This window comes from Castor canadensis, chromosome 11 (assembly GCF_047511655.1).
Source record: "Castor canadensis chromosome 11, mCasCan1.hap1v2, whole genome shotgun sequence".
NCBI classification, from domain to species: Eukaryota; Metazoa; Chordata; class Mammalia; order Rodentia; family Castoridae; genus Castor; species Castor canadensis.
This window is the reverse complement of record NC_133396.1, coordinates 25,430,930-25,448,454: the sequence shown is the minus strand read 5'-3', so window position 1 is coordinate 25,448,454 and position 17,525 is coordinate 25,430,930. Positions and strand designations below refer to the sequence as shown.

Genomic DNA, 17,525 nt, shown 5'->3' with positions numbered 1-17,525 from the left:
AAAAGGGACTCAGCCTCACTAAACAGGACTTTTTCCCGGCCAGGTGGTAAGCTAAAGCTGACATTGTTCAGAATGCAGCTTTTGGGATGCTTCCTACCCTAGCCTAGAGCCTGAATTGTGGTTTCATTTCAGGGAGTTTAGAATCTGTGGCAGCAGGTGCACCCCTACCCAACCTCACCCTTCACCTATGGACCTTTGGACTTACTCTTTCTGGGAGGGCACATACAGGGTGCCACAGCACACTACTAGGTCTCCTTCCATGGCAGCCAGGACAGAAGGCCTGCAAGATGGAAGACCCTTTCTCTATTCTTGCTCTTATTTTCCATCTCTTCCTCCACATGGGGGAAAAGAAAACTTGAAAGTAGTGGCTTCTCAGTTGCATAGCTGTGCGCCTTATTTCTTACGGGATTCAGGATATGAAGAAGCCAGCAGGGAAGGGAAAGGCTTCAGGTTACCTTGGGAAGTATGGCTTGGGGATATGGATTCTAGGGCAGGAAGTAGGACGAAATGAGCAACAACTTCATCTTTGGAAGCCTCAGTCTCTGGTTAGATAATCCACTTCCCAAAGCCTCACCCACACCCTATTTTGAGAGAAAATAACAGAAGAGTTGGCAGGCCTAGACTCTGGCCCTGTCTCATTCTGACTTTGGAGTTTTATATTTGGGGGCCTTCCACTGATTGGTCATTAATCCAGTGAGTGGATTAATTAGTGTCTGCTAAACTGAGTTCACTGGGAAAGAAATGTCCAGTTGGTCAGGAGAGACCGCACAGCCATTCACAGTGGAGTCCGGGCCCAATTCCTTTCTTGCCTGCTTCTCCCTCTCTTTCCTAACACCCTCCCACAGTGTCCAAGATTTGCAGCCTCCCCCACCCTCTTCTCTTTCCAATTCGTCCACCTTTGTCTCCACACTGGATAGGGGTGGGGTTTGCCAGGACCCAGCTTTTTGATGAGGCGGGACCGGGATTCAGAATAGGGTCTTTGGATACCAAGGAGCCAGAGTGCTCCAACCCTGCCGTTGCCTTGTTACATTCAGGCAGGCTCCATGGTCACCTAGAAGACTTTGCAGACTCTTTTGACTACTGTTTCTTCCTGCCTCCCCCTCCAAGCCTCTGCCTGGGACAGGGTAGCAGCCCCATGCTTGTGATAGGGGGAAAGTACAGCTTGGATTTTTCTTCTTCCACCATGATGTCCTTTTTCTTCTTTCCTACTGAGCTACTGCAGAGCCAGATCTACACCCGCCTCGCTGGGCTGTGAGGCGCCCAGTGCTTCTCCTTCCAGATACCCCTTTGTTCCCTCCCACTCTGGCATTTTAGAGAGCTGGGGACTGAAGAGACAAATGCCAAGAGCCACCTTCATTAGCAACCCCCCTTTTACAAACCATACTTTGAAATCTTTATTAATATTTAAGAGGAGACGGAGATTCTGGTGCGTTTGTGGGCTTTACACCACTCCGTTGTGGTCACAAAGTCAGGCAGTGAGGCCGGAAAAGAGTGTAGGACAGGGGACCCAGACAGGGCCGGCAAGAAGTAGATTCCTAAATTTCTCACCCTAGACTTCTAGCTCCCAGGGGTCCAGGGGAGGTGTTTTTTCTTTTTCTGTTTAAGCTGGGGGGAGGATCCTTGGTCACCCCAAGGCTGAGATCAGAAATTTGTTTTTAAAGGAGCCAATCTATTTGCCCTTATCGAGAGAATTTTTGTTTGCCCTTTGATAGATTTTTTTAGGGTAGGGAAATAGGCAAGATCCCACCAAGGTTTAGTGATTGTTCATGGGACATTTTCAGTGCTCCTTGTCCCCCAATACTAGGTACTCAACAGAAGTGGGGGAGGGAAGTGCTGGAGACACTGTGAGACCGAAGAGGAATGGATGTCTATGAAGGGGGACATTTCTCCCAATTTTTACATTTATTATTTTATGTCTCTTATTAGTTTACTTTAGTGACTGTCTCTTCTCTCTCTCTCTCTCTCTCTCTCTCTCTCTCTCTCACACACACACACACACACACACACAAACTTACCTATTCTGGATGAAGAAGTTGGAAGTTGTTCTTTTTTTTCTCTATGTAGTCTACCCCTAAATCATTCTTCTCCCCATCTTCTCTTTTCCCAGACCCCAGAGTCTTCCTGCAGGTCCCTCTGAGGTCACCACCCAAGTTCCCTGCCCAAGCTCCTCACTACCCCACCTTTGTCCCTTGAAATTTGAAAGATACCTAACCTGCTGAAGCACTCTAACAAAATAAGCACCCTCAGGGCTGCCTGTTCCCCTCATCCCCGCCACCCTCCAGTTTCCCAGCCCCAATGAGGGGCAACCAGCCTGTAGCCTAGAAACCTCTGGGAAAAGAAGAAAAAAGGCCAGAAAGAAACCAAACTGAGATCTGATTGCTTTCCAAGCACTCAGAGTGGGCGCTGTTCTCCACTCGCTTTATCTCCTACCGCTTTTGGGGATGCATGTCCTCTGAAATTTTCTCCAGGCTCATTTTGTTTTCTTGCTCCCCAGTCCTCCTTTTCGCTCCCACCCTGTGATCTCCCACCATCTGTGCAACCAGAAGGGACCACAAGGTTTGAAGTGGCTGGGGAGGAGAGGGTCTCCTGCTGTCTTCAGAGCACTTTCTACACCCAGCGCAACTCCAGGCCCGGCTCCAATCACAGGCACTGGTGAGGTGCCTTCAGGGCTCTTTCTAAAATTCTTCCAGGCAAAGTTGTGCAGTCAGAAAGTGGCCAGGTTGTCCTCTCAATTTCACAATGACCTTCTGTAGCCAGTGGTGACCACTGTTAGAAGCGCTGAAGTACATTCTTGACTTTTTATTTTGGGGAGCAAGAGAAGAGATCCAAAGGTACTGGTTTTCTTAAGTCTCTGAAAGCCTGAGTCCCTCAGGCTCAAAGTTCCTTGGTGTCTAACCCTGCAGGTCTCCAGACCACGAAGGTGTATAGGTCTCAAGAGAGCTCCTTGGAGTCACAAATTCAGGCATCCTAAGCGGACTCCTTAGGAAGGTCCTGGCTTGAACCCCAACACTTCTTCAGGATTGGGTATTTTCTTTTCTTGATACTATCAATTAACACAGAAAAATGCCTTCCATCTTCCACCCTCCCCTTCCTCCGCCACCAGCTCTGGGCAGATGATAGGATCCTCAAAACAGACATGTAAGGTTTTACATGTGATTCCTGATGCTGAAGAGTAAGGAGGCCACAGGTTCCTCCTGTTCAGCAGGACCCCAGGAAACCAGCTTCTCCAGCCCACCTGGCCTAACTCGGTGGGTCTGGAAAAAGTGGGAGACAGAATTTAGGGTCATTCCAGACTCAGCACCCTCCAGGAGGGAAGATAGCTGGAAATCATCTCTCACCTTTGTTTTCCCCAGTCCCATTGCCTGTCCTGGTACATCCAGATGGGGAAAGGCAAAACCAAGCATTGTAACCAGGAAATCACAGGGTGGTGGTTGGCTCTGTCTACAAGAAGTTAAGAGAACCAAGTTTCCAAGCTGCCCTTATGGAAGAGAGAGACTGACTGCCTTCTATTTTATTCCCTAAGCCCCTAGTCAGCAATTAGGCTGTGTTGCCAGCACTCCTCCAGGAAATGTCCCGGTGTCTTTTTGTCCTCTCCCTCCTTCGTGAATGGCTCTTCCCCACCCCCCTCCCCAAATCTGCAGACACCTACATTCTTGGCTCCTGTCTTCCTCCTACAGACCTCCTCCTTGCCTTTTCCTACCCTGCTCAAACACACCCTAAGAAAACTTTAGTTTTTGTAGCCTTCCTCACTTGTGCCAAGAATCATAAATCTCGAAGAGCAGAGAGAAACAGGTTTGTTCTGACTAATAATAATAAGAGCCATCCTCCATCTCTTCTGCCAGTGCATTTAAAATGAAGCCATTCGGCTAGTTCGCCTCATCTTCTCAGAAGTACAAATGTCTTCATCACCTCTTCTTAGCCCCTTCTACTCCGAGGTGAGAATCTTAACAGAAACTTCTCTGTGAAGTTCTTACAGCCCCAGTACTGCCGCCTCTTCTGGAGCTCAACCTGAACGGCAAGGGTCCTCCTTTTGTCACATCCCCCAACCCCACTCCCCCTGCAAGATGTTCTTGGTTTTTTAAATCATCACTCACCTCTAGTTGTCTGTTCTCAAAGAAAAAAAGGGGGCATTAAAAAAAAAAAAGGTCTGGCTTTGCTCCCTCCCGCATTAGAGACTGGGCCTGGAGATTGGGGGGTGGGGTGGGGGAGAAGAGAGGATGTGGAGGAGAGAAGGAGCAGAGATTGGAAGATTCAGAAGGAAGGAGACAGACTGAGAGCGGGAGACCATCGGTCCCGAAGGAGTAAAACTACTTAAAAAAAAAAAAGTCCTGGTGTTGGTGTTCCGTCTATGAATTAATACGGACAGGCACCCTGCACCCCCACACCAGTATTTGACTAGGCCTTCTCAAATTAGCATAATGGGTCACTAGTAGGGTTTGAGGGGGGGAGCTGAGAACACTCCACCGTTTTTCTTGGCATTTGCTCTCCTCTTCCTCGCCCCCTCCTCCCACATCTCAAATTTAAAATTGACCTGCTTTAAAAAAAATAAGATTTCCTCTACCTTCTTTTCTTCCCACTTTCTGGGGGTATTTAAAATACACCCCCCCCATCACCACCATCACCTTCCCTCTTTATCAGGCATCTAAGCTAGCTAAAGGGGGAGAGGTGGGGGTGTGTGTGAGCTTGTGTGTGAGTGAGTGAGTGTGTGTGTGTCTGTGTGGTTTTTTTCCCTGTGCAAAAGCAGAGGCCATTGTTACGGAGAGTAGGGCGTACCAGTCTTATAGGGCAACCACACTGTAGCGGCTTGGCCGTGCTGGAGCCCGGAGCTGGATTCTCGGCGAGCCAGCGGCCCTAGCACCTTTCGGTCTTCTATTTTTTTCCCGCTCCCCAGCCCCCCTCCCTCCTGCGCACCCCCGCTCCTAAGCCGAGTGAATTGAAGCGGACGCCGCGCGGCTCCTCTGGCCGGTCTGCCCCTCGGGCTCCCCAGCCGGGGTGGCTTTGGGGAGGGGGGGGCGACGCAGCTTTAAACAGTGGTCTTTTTTTCCTTTGCCTTCAAGGAGGGGAGATTTCTCGCCTGCCGCTCGCGCTGGGGCTCGATGTGAATATATATTATGTCTGCCTGTTCTCCCCTCGTCGGTGGCTAAGGTAAGCTGGACTGAAATAGGCTATCAGTTTGTGAATGGCGGAGAGTATGTCTCAATGATTTATGGCCCATATGACTCCAATCTCGGTTCAAGAAGAGTTCACAAGCTTTAAGCTTCCTTCCACGCAGCGACTGACTCTCTCTCTCTCTCTCTCTCTCTCTCCCTCTCCCTCCCTCCCTCTCTCTCTCCCTCTCTCTTCCTGCTTCTCTCCTTTTCTCCTCTTCTTTTTCTTCCAGCAGCCAGAATCCAGGGCTGAATTTTTCCCCCCGGTTGCTAAGAAGAGGCTAATCTTTCTCTTCATTTCTTGCTCTTTTATTTTTCTTCCTTCCAATAATTTTTTAAGTCCTGGAAGGTGGCCTATCCTCTCTCCTGGGGCTTCACGAGCTATTGTTACCCTCCCTGGCTCTCCCAGAGGTGAGCCGGCAAGATGAGGTTCTTGGGGGGTTCACCTCTCTTCTCCAGCGAGACCCTGAGGGAAAGCCGGGAGCCACCGTCTCCCTCCCACCCTCAGAGGAGCCATATGGAGCCTGAATTTTTCCAACATGGAGGCAAGGGAAATAGACATGTTTGGCTGGGTAGAGCTGCTCCCCACCCCCTCTTCTCTGGATCCCAGATCTCAGATCCCCCATGGCACCTTTCCTCTTCTCACGGTCCCGTCAGCCAGGCCTCGGCGCGCTCCAGCTCGGAGCCCGGCTGGGCAAAGTCCCGTTGCAGAGTTGCCAAGGCGCCTTTTAATTCGGTTACCTCCAGCGCCCAAACTTGCTGCCGCGGGGCTGGCCGCCGTCCCGGTGTGCTTGGAACCTGCCGCCGCTAACCATTTCCGTGCCCCGATCGCTTTCTCGTCGCCTCCTTGGGCCAGTATAAACGGTTGGTAGTTCCTGGCCAGCCACCGCGCAGCAGCGGCCCGAGACACCCCGGCGGCGGCAGCCAGGGGCTACCGCGGTGCACGAACCTTCCCGGCCGCCTCTGTCTCACCACCGGCGGAGACTCCATTCTTTTCCTATCACGTCTCTGGCTCCTCTGCTTCCCACACTTGCCTGGTCTCTGTCCTGCGATGGTTTGGGGTTTATTGCAGAGGGAGCAACAGAAATTTCGGCCCCAGGCGTCTAGTCAAATTATTGTTTTTTTATTATTATTATCATCATCATTATCGCTGTAACAATCATTTAGACTAAATAAAGCCAGGGCCCAGACAGCTAACCCCCTCCAACGTTTTTATTTCATTCTCTTCTCAATCTATTAATAACAAACTCAACTGATGTCTGTTAATTAATTCCTCCTTCAGCCAGGGCTTCTCAAAAGCTAATTTTGGTTAAATCATCAGAGGCTAATGGTAATAATAATAAAGGGATTGGGTCAGCCTGGTCAATTGAACTTCAGTTCTTCCTGGAAGGACCTACTGCTTTGCGGACCCATGTGTATTTCCAGAAACAAATTCCTCCCAGAAACCAATCGGAACTCAGGACTATCCCAGCTCCCTTTTGACTATAAATCTATGCCATTAAGAAGGGAGTTATGTGTGGGAGGGACTTCCTTCACCTTCATTCCTTTTATTTTACTAATTTTAGTTTTCCTTGGAGTTGACCACCTGGGCTGAATGAGATTTAAGTTTTCCAAACACACATAATAGAAGAGAGGATCAGCCTGGAGATTTTATGAAAAGTGGTGGTGAGGGGGAAGACAGAAGGAAAAAAATTGCAGTCAGAAGTTTCAGAACAAATACACAAAATCCCACGACAGCTTGAATCTTTATTTTGCTGGCACACTTTTTAAAAAGTTGTATTAAAATAGTGATTGTATTTTTATTTTTTGCCTCAGGGAACCTCTGTAAACAAGGGTTCCTTCCATTTCCAACCCAGAGAATAATATTGTTCAATTTGCTTTGTGGGTTTTTTTCCTCCTGAATAATTTTCTCTCTTAATATACACTGTTCATGTCTCAGTAGAGAAGTCCAGCAGCTATAAACAATTTCCTTTTTAAAAAAATTCTTTTGGGGAAATCAAAGAAAACAGACCGTCAAGGAGAGGGTGGGGAAAATTGATGATAAAAAAGAGGGGCGGGTGATGGAGAGAGACCCAAGCCAAATGGTCACAACACCAACCGGTCTTGCCTGAGAAATCGAAACAATCCTGCTCCATTTGGAGGCTCCACAGGGGCCGTTGGCTGCTGGATCCCAGACCTGGTTCAGCAAAGACACCCACTGGAGGTGGTGGTACCTGCAGATGGACCAGGGATGGATGAAACTTCATTCCACTGTGGCTCTGGGCACTAAAAAATTTCAGGAAGTTTCTAGGTCAGACTGTTGTTGGCTTCCTGAGAGGAGTGATCAGGAGAGGGAACCTCCCAGGAGAAGATTCCCGGATGAACTTGCTTCTTGAACCTCTTGTCTCTGTCCCAGATTGCTGGGATCCTCCAGGCTAGACTTTGCTTAGGTGAAAGGATATGGAGGGAGGCAAAAGGCAGAAGGCCAAGAGGCCTCTTAGCTGGAAGGAGTTCATGATGCTTTTATTTTGGAGTCTGCTAGTGCCTTCTCCCTCGAGCCACCCTATCCCAGAGTTTGGGGAGGGGGAGTTAAGGAGGGAGTAGGAGAGGTCAGAGGCTAGTGCACAGGCAGGAGAGAGAAATCTTGGCCCTTGTAGCAATAGGATTCTACTCCTAGGCAGTCCCCAACGGAATATAGTTCTTATTTTTTAAGTGGAAATGAAAACTGGTGGGCTTTTTTCCACCCTTAAAATTAAAGCATTGCAAAAAGAAAAGTCCATTTCAGATAAACATCTGCTCTGGAGATATTGGGGAAGGGAGGAGGAAAAAACTCTATTGATGTCAGTTCCCTTTTCAGTTCCTAAGATGGATTCGAGCCCCAGTCCTCTTCTCCCTCTTGTGTCTCTTCTCTCGCCCCGCAGGTCAGCCGCTTGGAACAGACCCGGGCGAGGGGGGCAGAAAAGGGAGGGGGGTTCCGCGTGTCACGTGACCCCCAGGGGTGCCAATGTCCGGTCGTGAGGGTATCAGGCCCTTGCAAGTTGCCACCCACTGCCCGGGCTTCGCCCAGCGATGCAGAAAGCCACCTACTACGACAACGCCGCGGCTGCGCTCTTCGGAGGCTACTCCTCGTATCCCGGCAGCAATGGCTTCGGCTACGACGGCCCTCCCCAGCCCCCCTTTCAGGCCGCCACGCACCTGGAGGGTGACTACCAGCGCTCAGCGTGCTCGCTGCAGTCCCTGGGCAATGCTGCCTCTCATGCCAAGAGCAAGGAGCTCAACGGCAGCTGCATGAGGCCCGGCCTGGCCCCCGAGCCCCTGCCCGCGCCACCGGGCTCACCCCCGCCCAGTGCCGCACCTACCAGTACCACTAGCAACAGCAATAATGGGGGCGGGCCCAGCAAAAGCGGCCCCCCCAAGTGCGGTCCCGGGTCCAACTCCACCCTCAGCAAACAGATATTCCCCTGGATGAAAGAGTCGAGGCAAACGTCCAAGCTGAAAAACAGCTCCCCCGGCACAGGTACCAGCTCTCTGCCTTCCTCCTAGTGAGCTTTTGTCCAGTCCAGGAATGACACTGCTATTCTAGCACCCAGTCCCTAGGCGCCCACCAGGCGGCCTGGGAACAATGTTAGGTGGCGGCAGCACATTTTTCGTACTTCTCACTACCTGATGACCCCTGACCCCGCCAACATCCAGTCCCTCCAAGCCATCCTCCACCTGGGCTTCCAAGAGCTCCAGGAAGTGGGGCGCTAGGCCTCGGAGCCTTACCCAAGGCTACAAAGCCGAGAGGCACCACCAGGAAGACCCAAGAGTCGTCAAGGATTATTATTAAGTTTGATTACTGTGGGTATTAATCACAATCGCTCTGGCTACCCCGGGTCCCGGCCTCCAGGCATGGCAGTCTCTTCGAGCCACACTTTGGGGCCCTGCCCACGAAGGCCTATCCAGCTTCCCCCACGTGTTCTCCTCAGTCACCCATCCTGTCCATAGGACAGGGGTAGGAATGCCTTCCAAGACCTGGAATTGGGAATAAGGAGGAGAAAGCACGCACGTAAAATCCAGCCCTAAATAAATGGCCATGCAGCTCTGTCTGCGTGACATGATCAAATTTTCATAAGCTGGGGCAGTGAGAGGAGAACAGGTCTCTTAATAAATGCCACTATTATAGAGTGTCCGCTAATGCGACGGGCGGTGGGGAGTGTGGGGGGGGAGTGAGGAGGAGGCGGGGACGCGAAGGGGAGGGTGGCGAGGGCTCAGAGTCCAGGCCTGGATTTATTAAGAAACGATACATTCAATTTCGGCGTGTTCAGTAATTATCTTTTATTTCATTTTCTCCCCTTCCCACCCCTCCCCCTCGGATCCAGCAGAGGGCTGCGGCGGCGGCGGCGGTGGCAGTGGCGGCGGCGGCGGGGGTGGCGGCGGCGGCGGCGGGGGAGGGGACAAGAGCCCCCCGGGGTCGGCGGCGTCCAAGCGGGCGCGGACGGCGTACACGAGCGCGCAGCTGGTGGAGCTGGAAAAGGAGTTCCACTTCAACCGCTACCTGTGCCGGCCACGCCGCGTGGAGATGGCCAACCTGCTGAACCTCAGCGAGCGGCAGATCAAGATCTGGTTCCAGAACCGGCGCATGAAGTACAAGAAGGACCAGAAGGCCAAGGGGCTGGCCTCGTCGTCCGGGGGCCCCTCTCCTGCCGGCAGCCCCCCGCAGCCCATGCAGTCCACGGCCGGCTTCATGAACGCCTTACATTCCATGACCCCCAGCTACGAGAGTCCATCCCCGCCCACCTTCGGCAAAGCCCACCAGAATGCCTACGCGCTGCCCTCCAACTACCAGCCCCCTCTCAAGGGCTGCGGTGCCCCGCAAAAGTATCCCCCAACACCCGCGCCGGATTACGAGCCCCACGTCCTCCAAGCCAACGGGGGCGCCTACGGGACGCCCACCATGCAGGGCAGCCCTGTGTACGTGGGCGGGGGCGGCTATGCGGATCCGCTGCCGCCCCCTGCCGGCCCCTCCCTCTACGGCCTCAACCACCTTTCCCACCACCCCTCTGGGAACCTGGACTACAACGGGGCGCCCCCTATGCCCCCCAACCAGCATCACGGACCTTGCGACCCCCACCCCACCTACACAGACCTCTCCTCGCACCATGCGCCTCCTCCTCAGGGTAGAATCCAAGAAGCGCCCAAATTAACACACCTGTGACGGGGGGACATAGGGGCCAGGTCAAGGGCGAGGAAGGCTGTAGAGTTCTGGGGGGCAGGGCGGGTCAGGAGGTCTGAAAGCTGGGGGGAGGAGGAGGGAGGCAGAACGGGCCTGGAACTGCTTCCCTTCTCCCTGGCTTGAGGGGTTGTTTTTAAGTCCTCCACCCCTGTTCCTTCTGCCTGCCAACCCATCGGAAAGGAATCCACAGCGGACTGAGCATGACCTCCATCAATCCCGGGGCTCCAGCACCACCCAGCTGGAATTCCACGCTGGAGAGGGAGGGGGGGGGTGGTAAAGGAAGCCGAGATAGGAAAAGAAGCACATTGAAAAAAAAAAGACAAGATGGCTAGGCCATCATCAACCAACTGACTTACCTTCCATCTCTGTGGTTAACTCCCCCAATTCTTGATTATTTTCCCCCCTCTCATTCTCCTTAAGAAAATAAGAAAACACATTTAAACCCAAGGGCACAAAGCACGTTCCCCTCCCACTTCCCTGGAGACTCAAATTTGCTCCCATCTACTTGAGGTTTCTTAGGGCATGCCCTCCATTTCTGCTCTAAGACATTCATATCTATACCCCGCCCCCATCAATTATAGTTTTCAGAGGGCTCAGGGATGGTGAGAGATCCTGAAAGTCAGAGCTGCCTATAGTATAAATATATATATATTTTCTTTTAAGGAAAAGTTAGGAGGCCAAGGCAGGCAGTTGTCAGGACTGAAGGTTTGCCTGTTCTGCAGCCTCTCATCTCAGCTCCAGGTCCATCCCCCTCTCTCCACACAGAAAGCAATCCACCACGTGAGGTTCTCCACTTTTCTTTTCTTCTGTTGCTCTCTTGACTTAACGTGAAAACAGGGTATATTTGAACAAACTGACTGTCCCAGGCAGGGGCTGCAGCTGGGCCTGTGTGCCTTGCTCAACCTCCTGACAGGACACTTTTGTTGCACTTAGAGTTTACATTTTAATGGATATAAAAACAACTGTGAGAGATGCCTGGGCCTGCAGAAGTCCAGCATTGCTCAAAAAGCGTGTGTTCTAGTGAACATTTTCATATATATTTATTGGTTATAGCCTGTTAAGAGATTTTCTTTTTTGTATTATTTATCCCCTACATTATGTATTTATATGAGGAAAAGGAAAAATTGTACTTTTTTTAGTATTTACTTGTTATAAAGGACATTGTGTTTGTCATGTAAAATCAGCTATTTTAGTTTTAATTGTACTCTAGAGAAGAGCTGTAGATTTTTGTTAAACTCGTACTTATGAGCAATTGTAATTAGTTCTAAAAGGCATGAACTCAGCTCCTAATCGTCACTGTATAGTCTTGAATTTGTAGAGTTAGATTAATTCCCTCTTGGAAATTTCTTTGTTCTTCAGTAGTTACTTTTTCCCCCCTTACTTAAAAAGGGTTGTCTGTCAAACAATTCTTGAATAAACTTTCTGTTATCAATTTTATCTTGTCCTGGTGGTCCAATTTAGATAGCAGAGCAAGCCTGCTGACTGCCAAATTTCCCCCAAGGGAAGGAGGACATGGAAGACCCTTTCCTGGCCTTTTTGTCCTCTGCTCAGGCCCCAGTCTCTCCTGCCCACCCCTTTTTTTCCAGGCTAAATATTCTTTTTCCTCACTCATAGGAGCCTGGAACATTCTGCCAACTTCTTTAAGGTTTCAGTAACAAGTTGGGGGAAGAAAGGGAACTTTTGGGTGCTTTCTGTATTCTTTCTGTTTAGCCTCGCCTCTAGGTTTTTCTCATTCATTGACTTTTTCTTTTTGTCTGCTCCTGCCTTTGGCCACAACCTCTGTGCATGCCCCCTCACACCCACTCCACCACACACAAAGCCCAAAACAAAACAAGCAAAAAATCTGGCAGATTACTGCTTCTTCCATGCAACCTAAACTTCACTGTCCTCTTCCGGAGCGACAAAGAAGTCGTCACGTGACCCGAAGCCCAACCACCATTGGGTCTAAAATGAAAACAAAGGAAAATGATTAATCTAAAAAAAAAAAAATCTGAGGCCTAGACTTCTCAGGTCAAACCTTAAACTAAAGTGAAATTAAATCATTAAATAAAACTTCAGGCAGAGAGAGAGAGAGAGAGAGGAGGCGAGTCTTATTCCCCTGCCCGAGGGGAGAAGAGGGTGGTAGAAGCTGCTGGATGCAAGTGTAAATAAAATGGTCCCAGGCTAATGTGCAGCTCCATTTCCACGATCCTTGGGAAAACTTCATTTCTTAGTCGTGGTTCCATAAGAGTTTTATCACACTGGAACGAGGGATAGAGAGGGTCTGTCAAAGATGAAATGTCACCTCTGAGTCGCTGGAGCCGATAAGAACGAGGAGATGGGCGGCTGAAATATGGAGCTAATTCTTTGAAAGAAGCGATGGCTGCTTGCAGAAGAGTCGCACGATTCTAATTGTAAGCGATGCACCCGCACTGCTTAATTAGGAGCATATATTTGGCGGCAGTGGTGTATGTGGGGGTGGGGGGAGGGTGAGAATCGTTCCAGACCCTCAGCCTTAAAGCGAGGGCTGATTTTCATTTTTATGTTGCATCCTGGCAGTCCAAGGTTAGTAATTACAGTCCTTATGCAACAATAAATAACAATAAAAAAGCAACCTGAATTCTCACCTCCTCCCCCCGCCCCACAAACCAAGTAGAATTTTAACTGGACTCAGCTCACCCAGGCAGCAAGCAATTTAGCATTGGGCCAGGCTATCATTTTTAAAGGCAGAACAGCATGCAAAGTTTGATTGGGATCAAATAATGCTCAAAGGTCTTTCTTTTTCTCCTCCTCTTACCTGAATAACATTTTCTGAATGATGTAACTAGATGAAGGGCCATGTTTGGCTCTGGGGGTGGGGTAGGTTGCTTATTTATCTAGAGCAAGGGAGGCAGGCCAAGAGAGAAATTTTAGCTACAGTATGAAAAGCGGAGTTTTGGCTTGAGGCTCCGACTCCAAACAAGAAAAATCAGACCAGTTTGGTGCTCCCTTTCCTTCTGTCTTCAAGATTTCCCGCACTCAGCTAAAGATAAGGGTAAAATATCTGTGCCATAATGATTCCTAGCAGAATTGCGGGGGTGGGGGGGGTGGAAGAGCTGTCTCTGGAAAGGAGGCTCTCTTGGCCCTTTTTTAACACCCAAGTTTCCACTGTTCACTAATCTGGCCATAAAATCTGTCAGCGAGGGTTAGGGAGTTGTATTTTCTGCAGGGACAGTCCCTGCTCGAATTGCCTAGAGGAGCTCTGGGTCCTGCAGCCAGCTGGAGTGACTGTCAGAAAATGCAGAGAGCACTCTCTCCTAGGCCTCCCTGAACAACTTCCAGCTACAGCTACTATGTGGATTCTTCCTTGCCCACTCCCACCTCCAAATGGCAAAAATGGTTTTCTTTGGAGCTGAGTTGCAAACCACCCTCTGGCCAGTTGGCTGAGTTCAGAGCAGCTCTCTGTTCTGAGTCCTCTGGAGCCTGTCCCTCAGCCCCAACCTCCAGCTCCTCTGTCTCCCCTCTGCCCCCACCCTTCCACTCAGACTTCTCTGCCCTTCTTTTTAAATACTCACCACCACCCACGCGGATGTTACAATGACAGAAAGTTTCTAGTTCCAGCTACCGGCTGAGTTGCCATTTCTCTGCTTATCAGCCTGCTCCTGCAGGCTGAGCGGCAGAGAGCAAGGAGGGGGAGGGGAGGCCAGAGCCGTGGGAGTTCTCGGCAAACTTTCCACTCAACTTAGCGCCTTCCCTCTGTCCCCATTTCCCATCTGTTTCCTGGCTCTTCCAGAATCACCTTTCTCTTTTGCCACCCCCTCCCTCAGGCCTTTTTAAGGGATGTGGAATTTAGGCTGTTCCCTCTTGCTTTCCCAAAGAGCCAAATTCTTTGATGCAATCTGAGGGAGCTGTCAGGGGGCTAAGATTGATCGCCTCATCTCCCCTCAGTCCCTCTGACCCACTTATTTAAAAATCTTCTCCCAGATCGACTTTTCATTTTCTGCTTTGAGGCCTAGTTTCCCACCAATTGCATGTGGCTGAGTTTTGTGCCTCCTTCCTTTAGTAAATTACAGCACTCTAAAAGTTCAGACTATCTTGGTCTCTTCATAATAAAATAAATTTTAAAAAATTTCCCCAGGGGCTAAAAATGGAATATCATTTCAGTGGTCATTATTTCCACTCCCTGTGTCTTCAGGGAATTCTTTCTTAGTAGGGATTTATTATTTTTTTAACTAGCACAATGGCAAATATTCCAGGGAAAGTCTCTTTGTCCTAGGGAAGAATCCCCCCATCCCCATGTGTTGACCTGAGATTTGAGAGTTAAAAGATTGCTAAGTACCTTGTTTCTTGCTCATGCCTATGGCTAGAGATACAGATAGGGCTTGAAGGTTGAGTGGGTAGGAATGAATTTTAGACTCTCCTGTTGTGGGGCTTGGGGTGGAGTAATAGAAGAATATAGATGCCCCCGAGAGGGAAGGCAAGTGGACTTAAGAGGCTGTCTGTAAACACTGGGCAAAGAAGGGAACCAGGGCCACACAGCTATGGAGGGAGGCCAGAAGCCCCAAAGTGCTCTTTCACATCTATCTCACTGCCTTGTGTTAGCCTGGGCATGCATTCCCCAAGACTGAGCTGCTGATTTCAGGGGGTGGAGGTGTTAGTGCTGTAAATGTAATATCTTTCCTTCCTTGGACTTGCACCTTAAGTGATCTTTCCCAAAGACTGGAAGCCTTTCCCTATTCCCTCCTCTTCCCACATTGCTATCTCACTGTCTCTGTTAGGGGCAGGGAAGGGAAGAGAATGTTATTTGCCTTGTAAAGAAAGCATGAATGTACTCTACTAAAATCTTTTTTAAAAATGAATATTTCTCTGGATTTGGTTGTTTCCTGGACTCCCACAGCCTCCCATTCTTCCAAGGGAAGAAGGAGAGTCCTCAAGCTTTTCTGGAGAAAGGGATCATTGAGGAAACAGAGCTGGAGGCACTGGTATAGGAATGGGAGGGGGGGGCTGGGGGCTCATAGTGTCCAGGTCCTGGTCCTCTGGAGTTTTTGAATCAATTAAAGCAAATAATGCTTTCTGTTTTCCACCAGGCCCAGACAAGCGATTGGCCAAGGCCGATCCCGTGACCATGAATTCCCTGCAATTTTGCCAGAGTCCTGGGTTTAATAGACAGAGTCCCCATACGCTTGTATTTATCAGCAATATACAATTATAAAGGCCCAAAATTAAAAAGAAAGAAAGAAATCTCCCCCTCCCAAAATCGCTCCATCGTATAAACCTGGGGGGGGCAGGAGGGGGGGTCCCTTCCGATCCTCCCTCCTGACGCCCCCCCAACAGGCCCCCTCCCCCACCATTGAAAGCCATGAATTTTGAATTTGAGAGGGAGATTGGGTTTATAAACAGCCAGCCATCGCTCGCCGAGTGTCTGACTTCCTTCCCCGCTGTCTTGGAGACATTTCAAACTTCATCAATCAAGGAGTCGACATTAATTCCTCCTCCTCCTCCTTTCGAGCAAACCTTCCCTAGCCTCCAGCCCGGCGCCTCCACCCTTCAGAGACCCGGGAGCCAAAAGCGAACCGAAGATGGGCCTGCTCTGCCGCCGCCGCCACCTCTCCCCGCCGTCCCCCTCGCCCCCGAGTTCCCTTGGATGAAAGAGAAGAAATCCGCCAAGAAACCCAGCCAATCCACCGCGTCTCCTTCCCTGGCCGCCTCCGCTGTCCCGGCCTCCGGGGTCGGATCGCCCGCAGGTCGGTAAGCGTGGTGGGGGTGGGGTGGGGTGAGGGGCAGCTAGAAGAAACCGGGAGAGCCGTGGGGGGGCTGGAAAAAGGTGACAAGGCGGTTGGGGTTCCCGGGTTAGGTGATTCCCGGGATAGAGAAGCAGAATATCCCTCTGGGGTTCGGGCCTGGCCGCTGCCAGCATTTTTTTTTTTTTTTCTTTTTCGTATAGCAGGTTTTGGAAGCTGGTTGGAGAAAACCTGTTTCTATGCTAGAAGAAAAGGATTCGATTGAGGTTTTTATTTGTGTCTGTGCAGGAGAATAAATGTTGCTGAGATTTAATCTGGGGGCAGAAAAAGATGCATCCTCCTACCTCTCTCAAACCCTAGGAGAGGAGGGGGGAATTTGAGATGCAGGAAGGAAAAAAGGCGAAGAACAACATTTGTGAACCTTCTCCCCGGGTTGAGTTGGGAAGTTCCGAATTGAGGGGTCCACTGGGAGGACGTGGGAGGGGGGGGGCTCTAAGATTCTGGGAACCAAAGGGAACTGCTCCCTGTCCCCTACGTGGCCCGTGGGCGGCTCTGAATGCTTTGCCCTGCCCTGGGCCCAGTCTGCCAGCGACCTAGGGAGCAGAAAGAACCGAAAAGCAGTAAGAGCGAGCCTCTTTGCGGGGGTAGGTTGGGGGTTGGGGAGACTGCTGACAGTGTTTTTGGCGGATGAAATTGTGTTGATCTCAGCTGAACTAGAACCCGGCCCGCTGTGACGCCCAGCCTTGCTTTCCCTACAGATGGCCCGGGACTGCCGGAGAGCGGCAGCGGCTGCGGGGCGCGCAGGCTGCGCACGGCGTACACCAACACGCAGCTGCTGGAGCTGGAGAAGGAATTCCACTTCAATAAGTACTTATGCCGGCCGCGGCGCGTGGAGATCGCGGCCCTACTGGACCTCACTGAAAGGCAGGTCAAAGTGTGGTTCCAGAACCGCCGCATGAAGCACAAGAGGCAGACGCAGCACCGAGAGCCGCTTGACGTGGAGCCAGGCTGCCCAGGAGCCCTGGAGGACACCGGAGACCCAGCCGAGGAGCCCGCCGTCAGCCCAGGCGGCCCCTCCGCCTCTCGGGCGGCGCGGGAAGCCTGCTTTCACCCTGCCGAGGTCGCTCTGGGGCCCCCAGGCGCCCCGGGACCAGGGCCTTTGGCTGCTCACTTGGAGGGTGCGGGCGCACAGAGCCCCGGCTGCGTGCTGCGCTCCGTCGGCGGGTTGGAACCCGAGTCGTTGCCAGAAGACGCTTTCCCCGAGCGGCAGGACTCGCCTTTCCTGCCCGACTTCAACTTTTTCGCGGCAGACTCCTGTCTCCAGCTGTCCGGAGGCCTTTCCCCCAGCCTACAGGGCTCGATGGATAGCCCGGTACCCTTTTCCGAGGAAGAGCTAGACTTCTTCACCAGCACACTCTGCGCCATCGACCTGCAATTCCCCTAACCCGCTTCCTTCCCCGACCCCTTCCATCCCCGTCCTCCTTG

General features: G+C 51.1%; 2 protein-coding genes and 1 long non-coding RNA gene across 9 annotated transcripts in view; 2 read left to right on the top strand and 1 right to left on the bottom strand.

Annotated features, from left to right (window-relative positions):
* LOC109680128 (homeobox protein Hox-B3) overlaps positions 1 to 10,323 on the top strand; it is a 23,208-nt gene extending 12,885 nt beyond the window's left edge. Inside the window, exons 2-4 of the mRNA XM_074045950.1 lie at positions 5,058 to 5,145; positions 8,048 to 8,643; positions 9,488 to 10,323. Of these exons, the coding sequence (XP_073902051.1) occupies positions 8,196 to 8,643; positions 9,488 to 10,323 (1,284 nt within the window). The 5' untranslated portion in view covers positions 5,058 to 5,145; positions 8,048 to 8,195. The remainder of the gene's footprint in view (positions 1 to 5,057; positions 5,146 to 8,047; positions 8,644 to 9,487) is intronic.
* Positions 9,527 to 14,308, bottom strand: LOC141413747 (uncharacterized). 6 transcript variants are annotated; one of them, XR_012438617.1, is made up of 6 exons: positions 13,875 to 14,303; positions 13,118 to 13,196; positions 12,214 to 12,285; positions 10,698 to 10,755; positions 10,255 to 10,317; positions 9,527 to 9,633 (listed from the first exon to the last, which is right to left on the bottom strand). It is a non-coding gene; the product is annotated as an uncharacterized lncRNA (long non-coding RNA). The 6 variants fall into 6 exon arrangements; XR_012438619.1 differs by having other exon boundaries at positions 9,596 to 9,728; positions 13,875 to 14,308; XR_012438615.1 differs by having other exon boundaries at positions 10,698 to 12,285; positions 13,875 to 14,302.
* Hoxb2 (homeobox B2) lies at positions 12,394 to 17,525 on the top strand. Of its 2 annotated transcripts, none has more exons than XM_074045951.1 (3): positions 12,394 to 12,734; positions 15,387 to 16,043; positions 16,799 to 17,525. In XM_074045951.1, exons 2-3 carry the CDS (start codon positions 15,659 to 15,661, stop codon positions 17,482 to 17,484), a joined length of 1,071 nt encoding a protein of 356 aa, XP_073902052.1. In that variant the 5' UTR covers positions 12,394 to 12,734; positions 15,387 to 15,658; the 3' UTR covers positions 17,485 to 17,525. The 2 variants fall into 2 exon arrangements, with proteins under 2 accessions (XP_073902052.1, XP_020010719.2); XM_020155130.2 differs by lacking the exon at positions 12,394 to 12,734 and adding an exon at positions 12,812 to 13,354.